The sequence below is a fragment of the Aquarana catesbeiana genome, linkage group LG10 (genome assembly GCF_042186555.1).
Source record: "Aquarana catesbeiana isolate 2022-GZ linkage group LG10, ASM4218655v1, whole genome shotgun sequence".
In the NCBI taxonomy this organism is placed as follows: Eukaryota; Metazoa; Chordata; class Amphibia; order Anura; family Ranidae; genus Aquarana; species Aquarana catesbeiana.
This window is the reverse complement of record NC_133333.1, coordinates 212722410-212745389: the sequence shown is the minus strand read 5'-3', so window position 1 is coordinate 212745389 and position 22980 is coordinate 212722410. Positions and strand designations below refer to the sequence as shown.

Genomic DNA, 22980 nt, shown 5'->3' with positions numbered 1-22980 from the left:
ACACACCTCCTGTATTAGAGTGCCTACATTTCTGGATGCACAGAGACACCTTCAGAAAATGCAGCCATCACATCACAGAATTAGTAAGCTGCATATAATAAATATTGGTTGTTTGGCTTTGATATTGCTTTAAACTGGCTATAGATGGACTGAAAGTCAATTCACGTGTGGCCGTTAACAATCGACTTCTATCTAACAAGAATGTTGGAAAACGTTTGTCGATCAGTGGATTCGCTGCAGCCAACGATCAGTATACTCTGGCAGAAGAGACCCCCACTGTCAGAATACAATGTTGCAGCAGGGGGAATTCTTCCATTCACCTTGTTTGTGTGGATAGAGGAATCAATCTTCTGGCTGAACATAAAAATCAAATCTGTGGCCAGCTTAAAGTCGTTGTAAAGGCAGAAGTTTTTTTTTTTTTGTCTTAATGCAACGTATGCATTAAGATTAAAAAAATACCTTGTGTGCAGCAGCCGCCTCAGCCCCCCTAATACTTACCTGAGGTCCATCTAGATCCAGCAATGTTACACGAGAGACTCAGCTGTCCAGAACTCCCCTCCACATTGCCTGAGACAGCAGCGTATCACCAATGGCTCCCATTGTTTTCAATCACAGTCAGTGAGCCAATTAGGAGAGCAGGGGGAGGGGCCGGGCCACGACTCCGTGTCTGAATAGACACGGGGAGCTACGGCTTGGCTCAGGTGCCCCTATAGCAAGTTGCTTGCTGTGAGGGCTCTCAACAAGAGGGGCCAGGAGCACCAAAGAGGGACCCGAGAAGAGGAGGATCTGGGCTGCTCTGTGCAAAATCACTGCACAGAGCAGGTAAGTATGACATGTTTGTTATTTTTAATGAAAAAAAAATAGACTTTAGTATCACTTTTACTCTCAGGAGAATGAGGTAACTGCATCATGCTTCCCAAACGACTAATTTCCCATCCACTTTGCTGCCAAAAATATACACATCACATTGCTGCACTCCTGCTGCCATCTTGTAAGGGAAACTATACACTTAGCAATGACAGATCACAGGCACAAGGAAGCGGAAACAAAAGGGCCGAATAGCATGCACTCCGCAGACAGTCCACAGGACATTCAAACCACCAGGTGTTAGCTGCGGCCTTGCCTGGAGCAATCTGTCTGTAAAAGCTCACAATGGACACACACTTCCACTCACTCTGATGGTAACAAACGTGACCTTGTATTCTCCCATCTGTGCACTCCTGGCAACCTCATCAACCAAACCAACACACCCATTCCCTCTCTCTGATCACAACCTCATCAGTTTCACAGTGTCCTTTTCTTTAACCACCTATTCCTTTCAGGCATCAAACATCTACTCACAGAAACCTTCCCCACTCTAACCCTTTGCTTCTCTATTCTGCTACTGACCCTCTCTATGAGAAAATCTTACCCCTGTCCTATCATAACCTGGCCACCTCTACAACAGTTCACTCTCATCCTCACTGGACACACTTGCTTTTTTAGCTACACGCAGAATCAGGTCTGACCGTTACAACCTAGGCAAACTGACAACACCAACCACATAGCCGTGGTCTTGAGTGACTGTGGCGCAGGACTTCACCCTATACAAATCTGCCCTTGTAACATACAATTCCTGCTTCCGTGCTACCAAACAAACCTACTTTGTCACACTTATTAAGGGGGTTGTAAACCCTCATGTTTTTTCACCTTAATACATCCTATGCATTAAGGCGAAAAAACACCTGGCAGTCACTGGCCCCCCCGTTTTTACTTACCTGAGGGCGGGGCAGAGTACGCCATTCGTGTCTATGGACGCAAATGCTGGACTTGGGAGCATGCCTGCAAGGTAACACCCTCGGGAGAGCGCTTCTCCTAGGGGGTTATCTGATGCAGGGAGGAGCCGCGAGAGCTGCTGGGGGACCCCAGAAGAGGATGTTCGGGGGCACTCTGTGCAAAACGAGCTGCACAGTGGAGGTAAGTTTGACATGTTTATTGTTTAAAAAAAAACAAAAAAAAAAAACGATCCTTTACAATCACTTTAAAGCGGGGGTCCACCTATCTATTGTTTTTTTTTTTTGGAGTTCATTCACAAACTTTTCTTCTCATGATTATCTACTCACATGTTCTGTGTAATAAGTCCGCCTGTGTCCGATTTCGTTGTAAAGAATAACTTATAAAATTCACTGAAGGCGGTTTCCATCTTCATTGTGGGCATTTGAAGCCCACAAGCATATATTTCCTGGATGCGGTGAATGCTGTGCTCCCAGCATTCACCGAGATGTTGTGATGACGCTGTTGCACAATGCATGCTGGGAAGCCTGAGACTAGCTCCCAGGGAACTGTGGGAGGTCTGGGAGAGGCTAGAAACACGCCTACTCCCATGGGAGGAAAACCAGGAAGTGCTAAGAAGATTAGAAAAAAAAGGTAATTACGGCGATTTAAATTTTTTTACACAGCATGTCAGCATCTAGGCAAGGAAGAGAATGCATAGAGATAATGTTGAAAATTTGGGTGGAACCCCGCTTTAATACCTTGTTGTGACAGACTCACCTGGGACAGAGGCTTTTGGAGGGGACTGAATGCTGGCCTCTTGCCTACTGATTATGGGCCCTGGCATTTGGGGGAACGGTGCTCTTTGTGAGCTGTATGCCTGGGGACCCTTGAGGTGGTGTTACTTTAGATTCAGGTCCTTGTCCCCAAGACACACAGACTCTGAGAACCCTGTATATGCCATATTAGGAATAGTGACTGAGAAAATATATCTTGGATTACTTAAAATGGGACAGTAATATTTATCCACAATATCTCCCAGGATATATGTAAAGACTATTCTTGGTTTGTTTGATTCTGAACTCAACATGTTGAGAGAGCTGATCACATTGGCCTCTAGAACTGGGTAGGAGCCGGACAGTCTACTCCTACTATAGTTTGTTGCCTACTAGGTTGAGGAGGGGGGGAGATCACTGTTTGTATCGTTAATTGTAATTAGCTCCTGCTATTGTGAGAAGGTGTCCTGTGTTTATACTAATGTGTGAAGCTCGGTGACAACAAGTCTGACCTGTAGTGAAATTCTGATTAATCATAACAATGCTCAGGAGGGCACGGAGTCACGGCTGCTTTAAGGGATTAGTCAATTAGCTCATGTTAGTTAGGTTTCTGGTTACAGTTCTTATTGTAAGCCTGCTGTATATATTTGTGTGTCATCTCAAATAAAAAAGTCCATGTTCAGCAGCTAAACAAATATCCTCTTGTTTTGTGCTTGTGAGCGGTTGGAATATCTGATATCTGTATTCAGACTGGGAGGAAGTGGTATATGACGAAAGCACTCAAGCGGAGTGTGAGACGTTTCGGCAGGTCCGCTTGTAATTCTCTCACAGCGGGGAGATATCCACCCGTTCAAAGGAACCAACAGAAGAGAGCCTCACTCCCGGGATCGCTTTTTAAAAAAGCAGGGATCTGGAAAGTCTCATGGAATGAGGAAGAGAAGAGAACTTCATGGTGTAGTAAGCTCCAACAAAAGCTTTATTTACGAATGGATCATACAGATTTTAAAATCCATAAAATTTCAGCAAATAAAAAATGGTTTGAACTAGCCACGGTGTAGACCAGCCAGATGTTCAGCGTGATGACGTCATGGGACTATGCTCCACCCGATGCGTTTCCCCATAGAAGGCATCAACTGGGAACGGAGATCGTGCCTGTACGTCAGCACACCACGCTTAAATACCTTTCAAGCAGGAAAGACACTGGAAGTCAACATTTAGCCTCTAGCAATCTGTGTCACTCATTTAGTCGTTTTAAAAATGATCAGATTCGTTCAAAAAATATAATTAAATATACGAAAAATAGATGAATACATTAGGATATAAAAAAAACAAAAAAACTAAAACCCAATAATTAAAAAAAATGTTTTTTTTCGTATATGCATATAAATGACAAGTACACAAATAAAATTCATATATGAAGCACATATATAAGTATAAATGTCTTTTGGGCTACACACAGCCTATTCAACAATATACAAGGAAGAGACATAATAAAATCAACATATCACAGTCAATATTAAAAACATTTTTATAAAAAAAGCATTATCTAGAAGAAAAATTCTTAAAAAACACTTAGGAAAAATAAAATAAAAAAATTAAATAAAAAAGCACAGGAGATAAAAAATAATAATAATAATAAAAAAAATAAAAAATAAAATTAAATTAAAAGGAGGATAATTCTAATATCAGAAATTTAGCTATTATCAATGAAACAATTCGTATCCCACTCAATATTGAGGCCCCAGGGGCTGTAGCACTGAAGGTCATATATCCATTTCGTCTCACAGAGAGAAATGTGTCTTTTCAGGTGATCACCCCTCCAGTGTGGGACATATTTTTCTATAGCTATTACTATTAGAAGTGAACTATCTTGATTGTGACAAACGAAAATGTTTCGACACACTATGTCCTATAAAACCTCTTTTTATATTGCCTATGTGGGTTACAGTATGTGGGCAGGACCACTAGGGCACTTAATATTAGAATAGGTGAGGACATAGGCAATATAAAAAGAGGTTTTATAGGACAGTGTGTCGAAACATTTTCGTTTGTCACAATCAAGATAGTTCACTTCTTAAAGTAATAGCTATAGAAAAATATGTCCCACACTGGAGGGGTGATAACCTGAAAAGACCCATTTCTCGCCGTGAGACGAAATGGATATATGACCTTTTTTTATAAAAAATGTTTTTAATATTGACTGTGATATGTTGATTTTATTATGTCTCTTCCTTGTATATTGTTGAATAGGCTGTGTGCAGCCCAAAAGACATTTATACTTATATTTGTGCTTCATATATGAATTTTATTTGTGTACTTGTCATTTATATGCATATACGAAATTTTTTTTTTTATTTAATTGTTGGGTTTTGGTGGTATATCCTAATGTATTCGTCTTTTTTTTCATATATTTAATTATTTTTTTTGAACTGAATCTGTGTCACAACTAAACGAGTGACACAGATTGCTAGAGGCTAAATGTTGACTTCCGGTGTCTTTCCTGCTTGAAAGGTATTTAAGCGTGGTGTGCTGACATCCAGGCATGATCTCCGTTCCCAGTTGATGCCTTCTATGGGGAAACGTGTCGGGTGGAGCATAGTCCTGTGACGTCATCACGTTGAACAGCTGGCTGGTCTACACCGCGGCTAGTTCAAACCATTTTGTATTCGCTGAAGTTTTATGGATTTTAAAATCTGTATGATCCGTTCGTAAAAAAAGCTTTTGTTGGAGCTTACTACACCATAAAGTCCTCATCTGTTCCTCATTCCATGAGACTTTCCAGATCCCTGCTTTTGTAAAGAGCGATCCCGGGAGTGAGGCTCTCTTCTGTTGGTTCCTTTGAACGGGTGGATATCTCCCCTCAGTGAGAGGATTACAAGCGGACCTGCTGGCAGGCTAATGCACAGGCATGTCTGATCTCTATTGCTTGAGATCCTACGTATTTGGTAAGCAGTTTGCATTATTACATCTTGCACTTCACCTCAGAAGGTTGGATTGAAGATTATCTGCCTTATTTTCTGGAGAATTATATAAGGACTCCCCCCTTTGCTGACCTTTTTTCAGATGTTATATGGACACTTTCTCTCTCTCTCTCTCTCTCTCTCTCTCTCTCTCTCTATATATATATATATGTATATATATGTTTGTGTGTTATGACACACTGAGAGTATAATCATGGAATTCTTTTTACACATCTTATGCTGATATTTTGTTTTATGTATGTGTTTTTTTATATCTAATTTTATATATATATCACTAGTGCTTTAGTGGATTTGCGCACTTTTTTCTTTTTCAGTTTATTTCAGGTTTTCAGTATTTAAACCAATACAGTCGTGGCATTCAGTCCTACCACACGTACACTCATACACCTTTCACTTGGGTGCTATTTTACTCTTTTGTGGTTAGCGCAAATATTCCTTTGTCTCTTTAAACTGTCCTCTCTGCTCCTCTCAAGACCTCCTGCTTTCTAGCTCTTGTAGCACCCTCTACTTAGGTAGGTGCTAGAGTTAGGATTTTGTTGTGAGAACAGGTAAATTTATACAGGCTTAGCTGGAAGCTAGGCCTGCTTGTTTTAATCTGTGTGGGCTGTGAGTGGCTCAGAGTAGGCTGGTAACTCACAGACAGCATCACTCCACTGTCACCTCCCTTTTCCTTCTAGAGGATTCTAGAAGAGAGGCAGGGAAGTGAAGAGGAGCTGTCTGGAGTGTCTCAGAGAACCCTGACCAATCCCCAACTAGGATTGGCAGGGGGCAGGCCTCATTGAAATACCTGGTGTCAGCCCAACTGAGGAAAGAGACTAGGCTGTCGGGGCCTTTGAGGGAGCTCCCCAGTCTGGGGGGGGGGGGTGACCTTGGGCCTGGGACTCGGGTGCAGGATGGATCCTTTCAAGAATGCATGGAGGATCTGGACAGGAGGGACAGAGAGGAGTCAGAGAGAACAGCGGGAGCTAGTACTGCTGGGCAATTCTTCAGGAGGGAACCGTCGGTTTGCAGCCAGGAGGGCTGGTGAGTGACATGGGCATTCGGGAGGACTGGAGAGGCATGCCAGAGAGGACTTAGAGGAAACAGTCAGAACTGGGTGTGGAGCCAGTGAGGATTGCAATGTCAGGGCAAGTGAAGTCAGGCAGCTGCAGCCAGGAGGGCTGGCAGAGCCTGAAGAGCACTTACTGGGAGCAGTAGTCCACCATAGGACAAGCTAGCACTAAAGACTTCCTTTCCCATTTTTGCTACTGTACATCAAAGGGACCCGTGCTCCCTGCCTGCAAAATGCAGTTGCTGAGGCCTGACTGAGTCAGAGTTGGGCCAAACCACGTGCTAGCTGTGCCTGGAGTTAAGAGATGTGCTATAGAGAGAGAGAGAGAGAGAAACAGTCTGGAAGAAAGAGATGTGCTGGAGGAGACTGGAGCAGCTAAGTATAAATAGTTGTCCCAACTGATTGTTATACAATCAACTAATTGTTCATTCTACTGGGCATCCCATATATTCCTATCCCTATCCAAGTTCAAATCCCTCAATTAAAATACAAAACAATCACATGGACTGTTCATTATCTCAAAAGTGACTGGGAAGTGAATGCTGGGCAGGGTGACAGGTGGGCCACTAAACTCAGCAGCTCCTATGGTGGCACCGCTACATTCTCTTGTCTCCTCCCATGCTTTTCTCCAAGATTTCTGCAGAGCCTCTCCCATTCTCTTGAAATCTCTGCCTCAGTCTGTCTGGCTATCTCCTATTTTGGCCACCGTTGGGCAATCCCTGAAAACTAATTTTTAGGAAAGCCTATCCTGCCTCCAACTAACAGGTGAACTTTTAACTCTTCCATCAGTCCATCCCCTAAAGCTATTACCTTTTGTACCACTTGCCCCACCCTATTAGATTGTAAGCTCTCATGAACAGGGCCCTTCTAACTGTCTTGTATTTTATTGTATTGTAACTGTACTGTCTCACTTTAGATTGTAAAGCACTGTGCAAACTGTAAGCGCTGAATAAATCTAGAATAATATTTATGACAACTCTTACCTTTTTTGACTCTAGCTTCCTCTCACACATGCACCATGAGGCCTGTCTGACAAAAGATTTCTCTGCCACTATAAGGCCCCTTTCACACTGGAGCGGTTTTCAGGCGGTATTGCGCTAAAAATACCGCCTGAAAACCGCCCCTAAGCAGCCTCCGCTGTTTGTTCAGTGTGAAAGCCCGAGGGCTTTCACACTGAAGCAGTGCGCTCGCAGGACGGTAAAAAAAGTCCTGCGAGCCGCTTCTTTGGAGCGGGGAAGGAGCGGTGTATTCACCGCTCCTAAACCGCTCCTGCCCATTGAAATCAATGGGACAGCGCGGCTATACCGCGGTAATACCGTGGCTATAGCCGCGCTGTACGAGCGGATTTAACCCTTTTTCGGCCGCCAGCGGGGGTTAAAGCCGAACCGCTAGCGGCCGAATACCGCTGCAAGAACGACGGTACAGCAGCGCTAAAAAAAGCGCTGTTGTACCGCCGACGCCCCCACCGCCCCAGTGTGAAAGGGGCCTAACTGAATTCTTTGGAAGACTAATGGCACTTCCAGAACCTTCAGTTTTCAGAGGTCAGAAACTCTACACTTTCCTCATTTTCCCCTGATCCTGCTCAGGATTCAAAAGTTAAACGTCCTACTTTGAGGATATGATGGAGGAAAGTATTTTGTAGCAGAGACCAGAGAGATTTTCCTTCTCCTGCATTGTATGAGGTACAAGCTTCAGTTTCACACCAAAGATTTTCTATTATGGACACACTAATTGATACATGCGTAGTAAACTTTTGCCTAGTAGCGCCTGACTGTCCACGGCCTAAACAAACCCCTACGGGCACTTAAAAAAATACTTTTCCCATACATGCACAAATTGATTGTGACTTTGAAGACTGGCCCAATACTGAAAGGATTTTCACTCCTTGTACGCTTTTTGCTGAAATTTTAGTTTTGGTGGTGGATCCTGTATTTCATTTCTCATGGATAAGACATGAATAGAGACCAGGAATCCATATTTTCAGGAAATTGCTTACTTAGAACAATTACAGCTGATGGCCCCAGCATTCTTGTTTTGTGTTAATGTTTTAGAGAATGTAAATCACCAAGTCTCAGACTGTCCCTTATATCTGTATGTGCAGAATTTTATGGCTGAAAGCTTGTTCGGCTGAACCTGCTTGTAAAAAGTGTGTTCTATGCATGCCTTTAGATAGTGAAAGACTATTTGGGGTGTCTCTTGATATGTTTATCAAGGAAAATGTAATCCTAACCCACAAGCAAAAGCCTAAAGCTTGGTTATACACATACCAAAAATATATGTATGCTATAGTATGTTCAACAGAAGCTGGTCTAATGACCTGCTTCTTTTGAATGGTCCCTCTGGAAAACCAGCATTCGATCAGCGCTGATCTATTCATGATGCAGGGATCTTTGGATTTGTTTGTTTTTTATAACCCACTAGTTAAACGATAAAAACTTAACGTGTATACCCAGCTTTTGTTTCTAACTCTTACAGCTACTACTACTTCTCAGCAAAAGTTTTGCTCTCCCTAGGTGCCTACTACTAAACCACTTGTCACAAGTCCGGGACTCTAATGTCCACCAAGTGTGCCCAAATGCCTCCCCACAATGAAGGGGTGCCCCCCACTCTTAGAAGTGAGAGATCTCTGTTGGCATTTGCGTCAGTATGGATTCAAGATGTCCCTGACCTCTGGTTCAATCTGTAAATTCAAAAGAGTAAAAAAAATAGCGTTTCTATCTCTGTGCCACCATTTTTTTTTTTTGCTTTTCAGTCTTCCAACTTCAGATCAAAAGAAGGCAGATTTATTGACCACTTTGCACTACCTTCAAACATTGAGAGTGGTTGCACCAGTTCATTTGGAAGAATGGTTTCAAGGTTTTTACTCAAACTTATTCACAGTCCCAAAACCAAATGGGGGTATCTGCCAAATACTAGACTTAAAATCCCAAAACAGATTTCTTTGTGTAGAAAATGAAAAAAAGAGGGTACACCAGTCTAGTGCATTATCTCAACCACCATTTATTGTTAAACGGGTAAAAACATACTCACTACAGCTGTAAATTCACTTTTGTGTCGTGCAGTAAAAACATACTCGCTACAGCTGTAAATTCACTTTTGTGTCGTGCAGTATTGCAAGCATTGTGTCGTGCAGTGTTGCAAGGTCTTCCATATTGGTTATCCAGTTCCTAGAGGCCTGAGAGTATCTGACATACACTGTATTACCAAAAGTATTGGGATGTCTGCCTTTACTCGCACATGAACTTTAATGGCATCCCAGTCTTAGTCAGTACAATGCCTTGAAAAAGTATTCATACATACGTAAATGCATTTTATTGGGGTTTTATGTGATAGACCAACACAAAGTGGCACATAATTATGAAGTGGAAGGAAAATAATAAATAGTTTTCAATATTGTTCACAAATAAATATGTGAAAAGTGTGGTGTGCATTTGTATTCAGCCCCCTAAGTCAATATTTTGTAGAATCACCTTTCGCTGCACTTACAGCTGTAAATCTTTCTCGGTATGTCTCTACCAGCTTTGCACATCTAAAGTGAATTTTTTTCCCATTCTTCTTTGCAAAATATCTCATGCTCTGTCAGATTGGATGGAGAGCATCTGTAAACAGCAATTTTCAAGTCTTGCCACAGATTCTCAACTGGATTTAGGTCTGGACTTTGAGTGGGCCATTCTAACACATGCATATGCTTTAATATAAACTTTTCCTTTGTAGCTCTGGCTGTATGTTAAGGGTCATTCTCCACCCCAGTCCCAAATCTTTTGCAGACTCTAACAGGTTTTCTTCTAGGATTGTCCTGTATTTGGCTCTATCCATCTTCCCATCAACTCTGACTAGCTTCCCTGTACCTGCTGAAGAAAAGCATCCCCACAACCTGATGCTGCCACCACCATGTTTCACGGTCGGGATGGTGTGTTCAGGGTGCAGTGTTAGTTTTCGCCACACATAATGTTTTGTTTTTAGGCCAAAAAGTTCACTTTTGGTCTTATCTGACCACCACCTTCCACATATTTGCGGTGTCCCCCACATGGCTTCTGGCAAACTGCAAACAGGACTTCTTATGGCTTTCTTTCAACAATGGCTTTCTTTCAACAATGGCTTTCTTCTTGCCACTCTTCCATAAAGGTCAGATTTGTGGAGTGCCCAACTAATAGTTGTCCTGTGGACGGATTCTCCCACCTAAGCTGTGGATCTCTGCAGCTCCTCCAGAGTTAGCATGGCTGCTTCTCTGATTAATGCTCTCCTTGCCTGGCCTGTCAGTTTAGGTGGATGGCCATGACTTCGTAGGTTTGCAGTTGTGCCATACTTTTTCCATTTTCGGATGATGGATTGAACAATTCTCAGTGATATTTTCAAAGTTTGGGATATTTTTTTATAACCTAACCCTGCTTTAAGCTTCATAATTTTATTCCCGATCTGTCTGGTGTGTTCCTTGGCCTTCATGATGCTGTTTGTTCACAAAGGTTCTCTAGCAAACCTCTGAGGGCTTCACAGAACAGCTGTATTTTTTACTGAGATTACATTACACACAGGTGGACTCTATTTACTAATTAGGTGATTTCTGAAGGCAATTGGTTCCACTAGATTTTAGTTAGGGGTATTAGAGTAAAGGGGGCTGATTACAAATGCATGCCACACTTTTCAGATATTTATTTGTAAAAAATTTGGAAAACCATTTATCATTTTTCTTCCACTTCGCAATTATGTGCCACTTTGTGTTGGTCTATCATGTACAATCCCAATAAAATACATTTACTTTGTGGTTGTAACATGACAAAATGTGTAAAATTTCAAGGGTTATGAATACTTTTTTAAGGCACTGTATATTAAAGTGACAAAACAACACTATCAAAGGGCAGACTTGTTGGTACCTGCAAGTACAATAGATTAGTTTATCCTCTTTATTTCTGTGAAGAGCCACTGACACCCATGTTCACATAAGGCAGAGGCTTTGATTCCTAACTTAAGGCTACACCCTACGCTCAGAAACTCAACTTTTTGGTTGTAATATGACAAAATGTGGAACATTTCAAGGGTTATGAATACTTTTTCAAGGCACTAGGGTTCAATATTGATTTGGCTTACCCTTTGCAGCTAGAACAGCTTCAATTCTTCTGGAAAGGCTATCCACAAGGTTAGGAGTGTGTCTATGGGAATATGTGACCATTCTTCCAGAAGCACATTTGTGAGGTCAGGCGCTGATGTAGACTAAAAGGCCTGGCTCGCAGTCTCCATTCTAATTCATCCCTAAGGTGTTCTATCGGGTTGAGATCAGGACTCTGTGCAGGCCAGTCAGGTTCCTCCACCCCAAACTCGCTCATCCATTGCATTATGGACCATGCTTTGTGAACTGGTGTGCAGTCATGTTGGAACAGGAAGGGGCCATCCCCAAACCTTTCCCACAAAGTTGGAAGCATGAAATTGTCCAAAATGTCTTTGTATGCTGACACCTTAAGAGTTCCCTTCACTGGAACTAAGGGACCAAGCCCAGACCCTGAAAAACAACCACACACCATAATCTCCCCTCCACCAAATGATTTGGACCAGTGCACAAAGCAAGGTCCATAAAGACATGGATTAGCGAGTTTGGGGCGGAGGAACTTGGCTGACCTGCACAGAGTCCTGACCTCAACCCAATAGAACATGTTTGGGATGAATTAGAGTGTAGACTGTGAGCCAGGTCTTCTTGTCCACATCAGTGTCTGATCTCACAAATGCGCTTCTGGAAGAATGGTCAAACATTCCCATAGACACACTCCTAAACCTTGTGAACAGCCTTCCCAGAAGAGTTGAAGCTGTTGTACTGTAGCTGCAAAGGGTGGGCCAACTCAATATTAAACCCTACGGACTAAGATTGGGATGCTATTAAAGTTCATGTGAGTGTAAAGGCAGGCATCACAGTACTTTTTGTATAGTGTAGAATTTACCACATGCTTTTTAATTAACAGCTTTTGGAAATTTGTTTTTACACTTTAACAATAAATCGTGTTTAAGATAATGCACTAGGCTGGTGCTCAATCTTTTTTGTCATTTTCCCCAATCTGAACAGGGTTGCAAGGCCACCATATAGATTGGACTGGCTAACTAGCCTTCTTGTCTTTTAAAGTGTAAATTCACCCAAAACCTAACTAACTTTTAACCTACTCAGCCACATTCTAAAACAAATCTATCTAGCCCTGTAAAGAAGAAATAAACCTACCTTTTCTGAAACCAATACGGGCTGTTCTCCAGCGGTGGATGCTGTGTGCGAGAGAACAGACAACGGCTGGTAAATGCCTAGGAAGTGACGTCATCTATAGAGTTACTATGGGTCTTCCGTTGTCTGCTACCTCTCCTGCACACGCCTACACATTGAAGCTGCCGCTGACAGCTCAGCGTGGGACCGAGCAGGAGCGTCTGCAAAACAAGTAAGTATAGCGATCTCTTCTTTACAGGGCAAGATAGATTTGTTTTAGAATGTAGGTTTAGAGTTAGTTAATTGTTGGCTGAACATCTACTTGAGAAACCTACGTCCTGTAACATTTGAGCACTGCTGTGGTGTTTCTTTTCACTTTATTGCGATTTCTTCGTGTTTCAAAATTCTGGGTGGAATCAATGAGATCGGTGTGCTTTTCTCAGACCAGTGAAGTTTCTTGCATCAGTAGACATACAAGATGCCTACCTGCACATCCCCACCATCCTCTCAAATCAACACTTTCTGCATTTTGCTATGGGAGAACTGCCATTCAGGCTCTGAGTGTTCATAAAAGTGCTTGCCCTGCTTCTTGCTTTTCTACAAGCCCATGGCATTCATGTCACAGGTTACCTGGAAAACATCCTACTGAAGGAGTCCTCAGTCACAACCATGGCTGCCGAAAGTCCAGAGGATGGTTCAAACTTTTGACTGAAAAATCAACCTTCCAAATTCCGCTCTCCAGCCCTTACACCAGCTGGAGTACCTGAGTCTGATCTTGGACACAGCCCAGGGTAGAATCTTTCTTCATCAGTCGAAGGTTCCTTCCCTAAGGTCTCACACAAGGACCCTCAGGTCAAAACAGCACCCCTCAGTTCACTGATTCATGAGGGTTCTGGGCTCAAAGGGTTTGTAAAGCCAGAAGGTTTTTTTCATCTTAACGCATTTTAAACAGTAAGATAAAAAGCCTTCTGTGTGCAACAGCCCCCCTAACACTTACCTGAGCCCATCTTTATCCAGCAATGTTGCACGAGTGTCTCGTCTGCCTGGGACACCCCTTTTCATTGGCTGAGACAGCAGTGCATTGCCATTGGCTCCCACTGCTGTCATTCAAAATCAGCCAGCCAATCAGGAGAGAAAGGGGTCTGGGCCTGGTCGCAGCTCTGTGTATGAATGGATACACAAAGCTGTGACTCGGCTCAGGTTCCCCCAATAGCAAGCTGCTTTGGGTGCACTCAGTAAAGAGGACAGGCCAGGAGCTCCGGCGAGGGACCCAAGAAGAAGAAAAGGATCCAGGCTGCTCTGTGCAAATACACTGCACAGGGTAGGTAAGTATAACATGTTTGTTTTTTTTAAAGCAAAAAAATAGACTTTACAATCATTTTAATCCTTCAAGGCTATTCACTTTGCCCAAATTCACTTCAGACCTCTTCATTCCAGACAAAGCTTTGCCTGACAAAGTGGATCTCCAATCCTGCTCTGGAACTGGAAAAGTCTTTCATTCACACGCCCCGTTAGGTGGAGACCAGGGATGCCAGCCTTACAGACTGGTGTGGAATTTACAATTTCCTGACCATCTGGGGAACCTGATTTCCACAGGAGTCAAAACTTTTCATGAACATTCTGGAGCTAAGAGCCATCAGATTATCTCTACACTGGACCTCTCTGAAAGTTAACCCAGTCAGGGTACAGTCAGACAATACCACGATAGTGCCCTACATAAATTAACAGGGAGGCTGAAAAAGTAAATATTCCCTAAAAGAAGCCCGATACTCTCCTGGGTGGAAACTCTCCCTGGAATGAACAATTGGCAGGTGAACTTCCTTAGCTATCAATGCCTAGACCCAGGAAAGTGGTCTCTGCACCCAGAGATCTTTCAAAATTGATGTCCAAGGTAGGGAAAACCAGATGTGGACATCCTGGCCTCCAACAAGCTGAATACATTTTGTAGCCAAGGTCAGGGATTCTCTAGCCTTTGCAGTGTATTCTCTGGTTATTCTTTGGACTCAGTTCAAGCTGGTTTATGCCTTCCTTTAAATGAAGATTCTTCCTCGACTGCTGTACAAGATAGAGGAGAAAAGGGTTCTGGTTGCTTCTCCTCATACCAAATTCTCAGAAGAACTCAAGACTACTTAGACTTCTAGCAGAGAAGCCTTGTTCCCTTCCAAACAGACCAGGCTTACTGGCCCCCTCTTCCTTCTTCTCTATTGCTGGCTTCAACGGCATGGCTGTTGAAACCTTGGTACTAAAGGAGAGGGGTATTTCTGTCTCTTTTATTCCCACCTTACTTAGAGCAGGGAAATACAACTCTTGCAAGATTTACCATTGTACATAGAAATATTTTCCCTGATGCAAGGACAGAAAGCTGAGTTCCAGGGAAATACTTTAGCACTCGTATTTTGGCCTTTCTTCCTTCTGGTCTTATCCAGCATCTGGTCCTGAGTACTCTCAAAAGACAGGATTCCACTTTATCTATTTTATTCCAGAAACTTCTTGGTTCACAGTCTCTTATAATCCCTTTCTGCCTTACAATACATTTCTGCAGGGAGTTCTTCTCATAAGTCCCCCAATATGTCACCTTGGGATCTCAACCTGGTGCTCTCTGTACTTCAGAGACCTCCCTTTGAACCAATTTAGAGAGATTCCATTGAAGTAACTCACTTTTAAGGGTACCTTCCTGCTAGCCATTAAATCTGTTAGGCATGTTTCTGAGTTGGCACCTCTTTCTTGTAAATTCCCTTTGTTTTGCACAAGGACAAAATGATTTTGAGACCAAAACCTTCTTTCCTACCCTAATGTGGTCTCTTCTTTATACCTCAGTCAGGATATTGTTCATCCTTCCCTTTTTCCTGGCCCAGAACATGACCGGGAAATTGCCTTACATTGCCTGGATGTGGTCTTCCCTTCAGGGTCTACCAAACAGTCAGAGCCTCTATTCGCTACAGGTTTCTTTTTTTTTTCTTAAGTGTTTCTTAACCTCCCTGGCGGTATGATTATTCCGGATTTTAGGTGCTGAAAACGGTACAATTATTTTGCATGGAAATTTGGTGTTTTATATTGTAGGCCTGTAATTCTTAACAATAACACACTTAAATCTGTCCAAACAAGAGTCTAGTAGATATCCCAGGTATGATAAAGTTTGAAACACAAAAACATAGAATATAATATAATAAATAAATAAATAAAAATAAGTTTAAAAAATAATAATATAATAATAATAAAATTAATTTCTCCATAAATCACTATCGGTCAATTCTGCAAGTGTTCTAATTTACTATCGCTGTTTTCTAGCTGGTCTAAAGCCAATTTTGACATAAAGGGACACTTTTTGGTTGCTATGGACAATCTCCAGTTTCCAGGCAGAAAGAACAGTATATATAATATAAAACTGCATGCAGGGCATGGGCCAAAGCACTGGGGACAAAAGGGATGTGAAATAATTTCATACAGTACTGTAATCTGTAAGATTACAGTACTGTATGTGTTATGATTTTTACAATTTTTTGAATTTGCCGCCAGGCTCCGCCCCCGTGCATCGCGACGCTCGCAGGGAACGGAGCCTGGCACGGAGAGGCTTCGGAGGAGACAGAGCCCATGGACACTGCGTGGGACATCGCAGGATCCTGGGGACAAGGTAAGTAACGCGGCACCAGCATCCGGCAATGTAATCCCAAGTGTGACTTAGGGTTACCGCTAATGGGACTGAATTTTAACCCCGAGCCACACTCGGGAAAACCATCAGGGAGGTTAGCCAGAAGGTTGGAATTTTAAATAAAAATAGTTTTGAGGCATGTCTGTGATTCGTTTTTTTTTCTACACAATTAAACAATTGAATGAACATTTTCAAAGAGTGGTGGTTTCATACCTTTTGCCAGGGGTTGTATATTTTTTATATATAGTTGTATTATATTCAACTTTTTAATTAATATCATGAATTTAAATGCATATGGATGCATATGAATTTATTGTTGGCCATTGTTGGCACCTTTTAGCGCAAGAAAAGTTCAAGAAAAATGCATCCCTTAAATTCTATGTACAGTGCCTTGAAAAAGTATTCATACCCCTTGAAATTTTAAATAAAAACGTAAATGTATTTTATTGGGATTTTATGAGATAGACCAACTAAAAGTGACACATAATTGTGAAGTGGAAGGAAAATAAATGGTTTCATAAATTTTTAGAAATAAATATGTGAAAAGAGTGGCATGCATTTGTATTCAGCCCCCTTGAGTCAATACTTTGTAGAACCACTTTTTGCTGCAATTACAGCTGCAAGTCTTTTTGGGTATGTCTCTAACAGCTTAGCACATCTAGAGTGAAATTTTTGTCCATTCTTCTTTGTAAAATAGCTCAAGCTCTGTCAGATTGGATGGAGAGCATCTGTGAACAGCAATTTTCAAGTTTTGCCACAGATTCTCAATTGGATTCAGGTCTGGACTTTGACTGGTCCATACTAACACATGAATATGCTTTGAACTAAACCATTCCTTTGTAGTTCTGGCTGTATGTTTAGGGTCGTTGTCCTGCTGGAAGGTGAACCTCCACCCCAGTCTCAAGTCTTTTGCAGACTCTAACAGATTTTCTTCTAAGATTGCCCTGTATTTTGGCACCATCCATCCTCCCATCAACTCTGACCAGCTTCCCTGTACCTGCTGAAGAAAAGCATCCCCATAACATGATGCTGCCACCACCATGTTTCACGGTGGGGATGGTGTGTTCAGGGTAATGTGCAGTGTTAGTTTTCTGCCACACATAGCATTTTACTTTTAGGCCAAAAAGTTCAATTTTGGTCTCATCTGACCAGTGCACCTTCTTCCACATGCTTGCTGTGTCCCCTACATTTGCAAACTGCAAATCGGACTTCTTATGGTTTTCTTTAAACAATGGCTTTCTTCTTGCCAGTCTTCCATAAATGCCAGATTTGTGGAGTGCATGACTAAGGCCCCATACACACTATTAGATTTTTGTCTTCTGATTTACCAAAACCAGTAGTGCAAGGGCCTGCCTGATTGCATACAAATTGAAACTATTAAGGTTTGACCTCATATTATATGGTTTTGGTAGTTGGTAAATGGGGTCTAATAGTTGTCCTGTGGATCTCTGTAGCTCCTCCAGAGTTACCATGGGCCTCTTGGCAGCTTCTCTGATTATTGCTCTCCTTGCCCGGCCTGTAAGTTCAGGTGGACCGCCATGTCTTGGTAGGTTTGCAATTGTGCTATACTCTCTCCATTTTTGGATAATGTATTGAACAGTGCTCCGTGAGATGTTCAAAGCTTGGGATATTTTTTTATAACCTAAACCTACTTTAAACTTTATCCTTGACCTGTCTGGTGTGTTCCTTGGCCTTCATGATGCTGTTTGTTCACTAAGCATAGGCGTGCACAGCCTATTGCATTACGGTGTGCACACCAAAGCTTAAACACACATACGTAAGTGTGTGTGTATGTATATATACATATACACACACTATATTGTCAAAAGTATTAGGACATCTGCCTTTACATGCACATGAACTTTAATGGTATCCCAGTCTTAGTCTGTAGGGTTTAATATTGAGTTGGCCCACCCTTTTGCAGCTATAACAGCTTCAACTCTTCTGGGAAGGCTGTCCACAAGGTTTAGGAGTGTGTCTATGGGATTGTTTGACCATTCTTCCAGAAGCGCATTTGTGAGGTCAGGCACTGATGTTGGACGATAAGGCCTGGCTTGCAGTCTGTGCTCTAATTCATCCCAAAGGTGTTCTTTCAGGTTGAGATCAGGACTCTTTGCAGGCAAGTCAAGTTCCTCCACCCCAAACTTGCTCATCCATGTCTTTATGGACCACAGTGTGGGGTTGTTTTTCAGGGGTTGGGCTTGGCCCCTTAGTTCCAGGAAAGGGAACTCCTAAGGCATCAGAATACCAAGACATTTTGGACAATTTCATGCTCCAAACTTTATGGAAACAGTTTGGGGATAGCCCCTTCCTGTTCCAAAATGACTGCGCACCAGTGCACAAAGAAAGGTACATAAACATGTGGACTTAGCAGGGGTGGTGGAAAATTAACTTCAATTGCAATAATTCACATCATCATAGTAACTGAAAGATATAAAATTAAGTATAATAATCTAAATAAAAATTCCAAAGTGCTATAATGGTGTGAACCTCCCAACTAAAAAGTTGTTGCACTTGAAGTTAATTTGTATTGCAATTATCTGTAGAGGGTGTAAGCTGGGACAGGTAGCGGGTACAAAGCTCCCTGGGATAAGCAGTCTTTCAGGCACAGATACCAAATCCAGTGAGGTAGTGACAAACAGTGCAATGTTTATTGGTGATATATACAAGTCTTTTATATACAGGTGCTGTACAGTGTTTCAGAAACATAAACAGAACAAAAATAGCCAAACAAAAACCTAGCCGTGTCTCGGCACTACCTATACCAAATAAAGGCCCTCACTACCAGGCTGAGCAAGCCTACAGCTTGTCAGCTTCCACATAAACTGATTCATAGCTTTTACCAACCTTTTGCTCTCACAGACCAAAGTTGTCTGATCTTCCCAGGCAGAGCACTGGGTGTCTGTCTCAGGTGAGTTAAATTGGCCAGGGGGAGAGGACCAAGATCCAAACTGAATCGTGGATCAGAGATCCCCGAACATGTATGAGAGGAGCCTGGGACACTGATGGGCACTGATTGGCAGCACTGGGCACTGGTTGGCAGCATTTATTGGCACTGATAGGCAAAATTGATTGGCACTGATAGGTAGCACTGATTGGCAGCATTGATTAGCACTAATTGGCAGCACTGATAGGCAACACTGATAGGCAGCACTAGTTGGCACTGATAGGCAGCACTAGTTGGCACTGATAGGCAGCACTGGTTGGCACTGATAGGCAGCACTGGTTGGCACTGATAGGCAGCATTGGTTGGCACTGATAGGCAGCACTGATTGGCATGGATAAGCAGCATTGGTTGGCAATGTTAGGCAGCATTGATTGGCACTGATAGGCAGCACTGATTGGCAGCATTGGTTGGCACTGATAAGCAGCATTGGTTCGCACTGATAAGCAGCACTGGTTGGCACTCATAAGCAACATTGGTTGGCACTGATAGACAGCACTGATAGTCAGCATTGGTTGGCACTAATAGGAAGGCAGCATTGATAGGCAGCATTGGTTGGCACTGATAGGCAGCACTAATTGGCATTGATAAGCAGCATTGGTTGGCACTGATAGGCAGCATTGGTTTGCACTGATAGGAAGGAAGCATTGATTGGCAGCATTGGTTGGCACTGATAGGCAGCACTAATTGGCACGGATAAGCAGCATTGGTTGGTACTGATAGGCAGCACTGGTTGGCACTCATAAGCAGCATTGGTTGGCACTGATAGACAGCACTGATAGTCAGCATTGGTTGGCACTAATAGGAAGGCAGCATTGATAGGCAGCATTGGTTGGCACTGATAGGCAGCACTAATTGGCATGGATAAGCAGCATCGGTTGGCACTGATAGGCAGCATTGGTTTGCACTGATAGGAAGGAAGCATTGATTGGCAGCATTGGTTGGCACTGATAGGCAGCACTAATTGGCACGGATAAGCAGCATTGGTTGGCACTGATAGACAGCATTGGTTTGCACTGATAGGAAGGAAGCATTGATTGGCAGCATTGGTTGTCATTGATAGGCAGCACTAATTGGCACGGATAAGCAGCATTGGTTGGCACTGATAGGCAGCATTGGTTTGCACTGATAGGAAGGAAGCATTGATTGGCAGCATTGGTTGGCACTGATAGGCAGCACTAATTGGCACGGATAAACAACATTGGTTTGCACTGATAGGCAGCATTGGTTTGCACTGATAGGAAGGAAGCATTGATTGGCAGCATTGGTTGGCACTGATAGGCAGCACTAATTGGCATGGAGAAGCAGCATTGGTTGGCACTGATAGGCAGCACTGGTTGGCACTCATAAGCAGCATTGGTTGGCACTGATAGACAGCACTGATAGTCAGCATTGGTTGGCACTAATAGGAAGGCAGCATTGATAGGCAGCATTGGTTGGCACTGATAGGCAGCACTAATTGGCATGGATAAGCAGCATTGGTTGGCACTGATAGGCAGCTTTGATTTGCACTGATAGGAAGGAAGCATTGATTGGCAGCATTGGTTGTCACTGATAGGCAGCACTAATTGGCATGGATAAGCAGCATTGGTTGGCACTGATAGGCAGCATTGGTTTGCACTGATAGGAAGGAAGCATTGATTGGCAGCATTGGTTGGTACTGATAGGCAGCACTAATTGGCACAGATAAGCAGCATTGGTTGGCACTGATAGGCAGCATTGGTTTGCACTGATAGGAAGGAAGCATTGATAGGCAGCATTGGTTGGTACTGATAGGCAGCATTGATTGGCAAATATTGGCAGCATTGATTGGCACTGATTGGCATCATTGATTGGCACTGATAGGCAGCACTGGTTGGCACTGATAGGCGGCACTGATTGGCACTGATAGGCAGCACTTTATTGGCACTGATAGGCAGCATTGGTTGGCACTGATAGGAAGGCAGTACTGATAGGCAGCATTGGTTGGCACTGATAGGAAGGCAGCATTGATTGGCATTGATAGGCAGCATTGGTTGGCACTGAAAGGGGGAGTTTCACATGCAGCAGATCGAGGCTTGCAAGAGCCTCTCACTTTGTGAAACTGTCATGTAAAAAAACTGCTTATTGGGAGAAAGACCAGCTGTCGCAACTCAGCTGCAATGTCTGGGTGGGCGGGACCAAGTAGCTATCAACACCAGCCAATGATTGGACTGCTTAAGAAAGGGGGCAGAGCCACATAAATGTAGCAGCCCGCCCAGACCCCATCCCATTAGCTGGTGTTTAATAGCTGCTCGGTCCCGCCCACCCCCGACTTCACCGCTGAGTTTTGACAGCTGGTCTCCCTCGCTGCGATCTGTGACATTACATGACAGTTTCATACACAGAGCGGCTCTCGCCTCACGATCTGCTGTCTGTGAAACTGAGTTGATGTGTTCAAGTCCAATTTAAGTGCTCCTTATAGACTGAGGAACACATTTTAGGATCCAATATACTTTCATTTTACCAGTAATGTTTGCATTTATGAATGTAAGAGGTTTCGATTCAGAACAGGCTAATGTGTACTCTTCAAGAACTTTTTTGAATTTACGATTCTATTTTACAGTATATGCCCTGTACACACGGTCGGAAAAAGTGCGATCGGATTGTGTTGTCGGAAATTCCGATCGTGTGTGGGCTCCATCTGACTTTTTCCGTCGGAATTTTCGACACACAAAGTTTGAGAGCAGGCTATAAAATTTTCCGCCAACAAAATCCGATCGGTTAAATTCCGATCGTGTGTACACAAATCCGACGCACAAAGTGCCACGCAGGCTCAGAATAAATTAAGAGACGAAAGCTATTGGCTACTGCCCCATTTATAGTCCCGACGTGCGTGTTTTACGTCACCGCGTTTAGAACGTTTGGATTTTCCGACAACTTTGTGCGACCGTGTGTATGAAAGACAAGTTTGAGCCAACATCCGTCGGAAAAAATCCATGGATTTTGTTGTCGGAATGTCCGATCAATGTCCGATCGTGTGTACAGGGCATAATAGCTCAACAAGATGCCAGTTTAAGTTGAGAAACTTACCATCATAATCTTCACACTGGTCTTGTCATAGTAGTGGATAGGCTGTGAATCATTAAATGCCGGGTATCCAAAGCCTGCAATGTGGACCATGTCGCAGAAGTGAATAGCAAAAGAGATTGCCATGAAGCCAGTGGTCGGTTTCTGGAAGGAGGGCAGAAAACATTATATAGATCTGCTTACAATATACTAGTCCACATATCTGACTAGAGCAGGTGTAGGCAAACATTCAGAGGTTCAGATCTACCTTGACAACATGGGGGCGCCAATCAAGCCCCCAATAAAAAACAAAGCGGTGTCCTGTGCCCCCCCCTTCACATCACCCCCCATTGTGTCCCCTGCCCCTTTTACAACCCCCATGTAGTATCCTCTGCCCCCTCCGTAGCATTGTCCTCTGACCCCCCCCTTCACATTATGCCATGCCCCCCCCAACTGTAGTGTCCCCTTCCCCTCTGTCCGCTTCACATCACATTCCCCCTACTGTCATCTTCTGTACCTCCACCACATAGCAGTGACCTGTGCCCTCTGCCCCCTTGCCATCACCCTTCCCTGTAGTGCCCTCTGCCGCCCCCATAGCAGTGCCCTGTGACCCCCCCCTCCCCCC

The 22980-nt window shown here is 43.2% G+C and overlaps 1 protein-coding gene across 1 annotated transcript in view; it reads right to left on the bottom strand.

Annotated features, from left to right (window-relative positions):
* The window catches only part of LOC141111197 (CMP-N-acetylneuraminate-beta-galactosamide-alpha-2,3-sialyltransferase 4-like), a 154363-nt gene that overhangs the window by 5466 nt on the left and 125917 nt on the right, over positions 1-22980 (bottom strand). The window contains exon 8 of the mRNA XM_073603281.1: positions 22380-22520. Within this exon, the coding sequence (XP_073459382.1) occupies positions 22380-22520 (141 nt within the window). The remainder of the gene's footprint in view (positions 1-22379; positions 22521-22980) is intronic.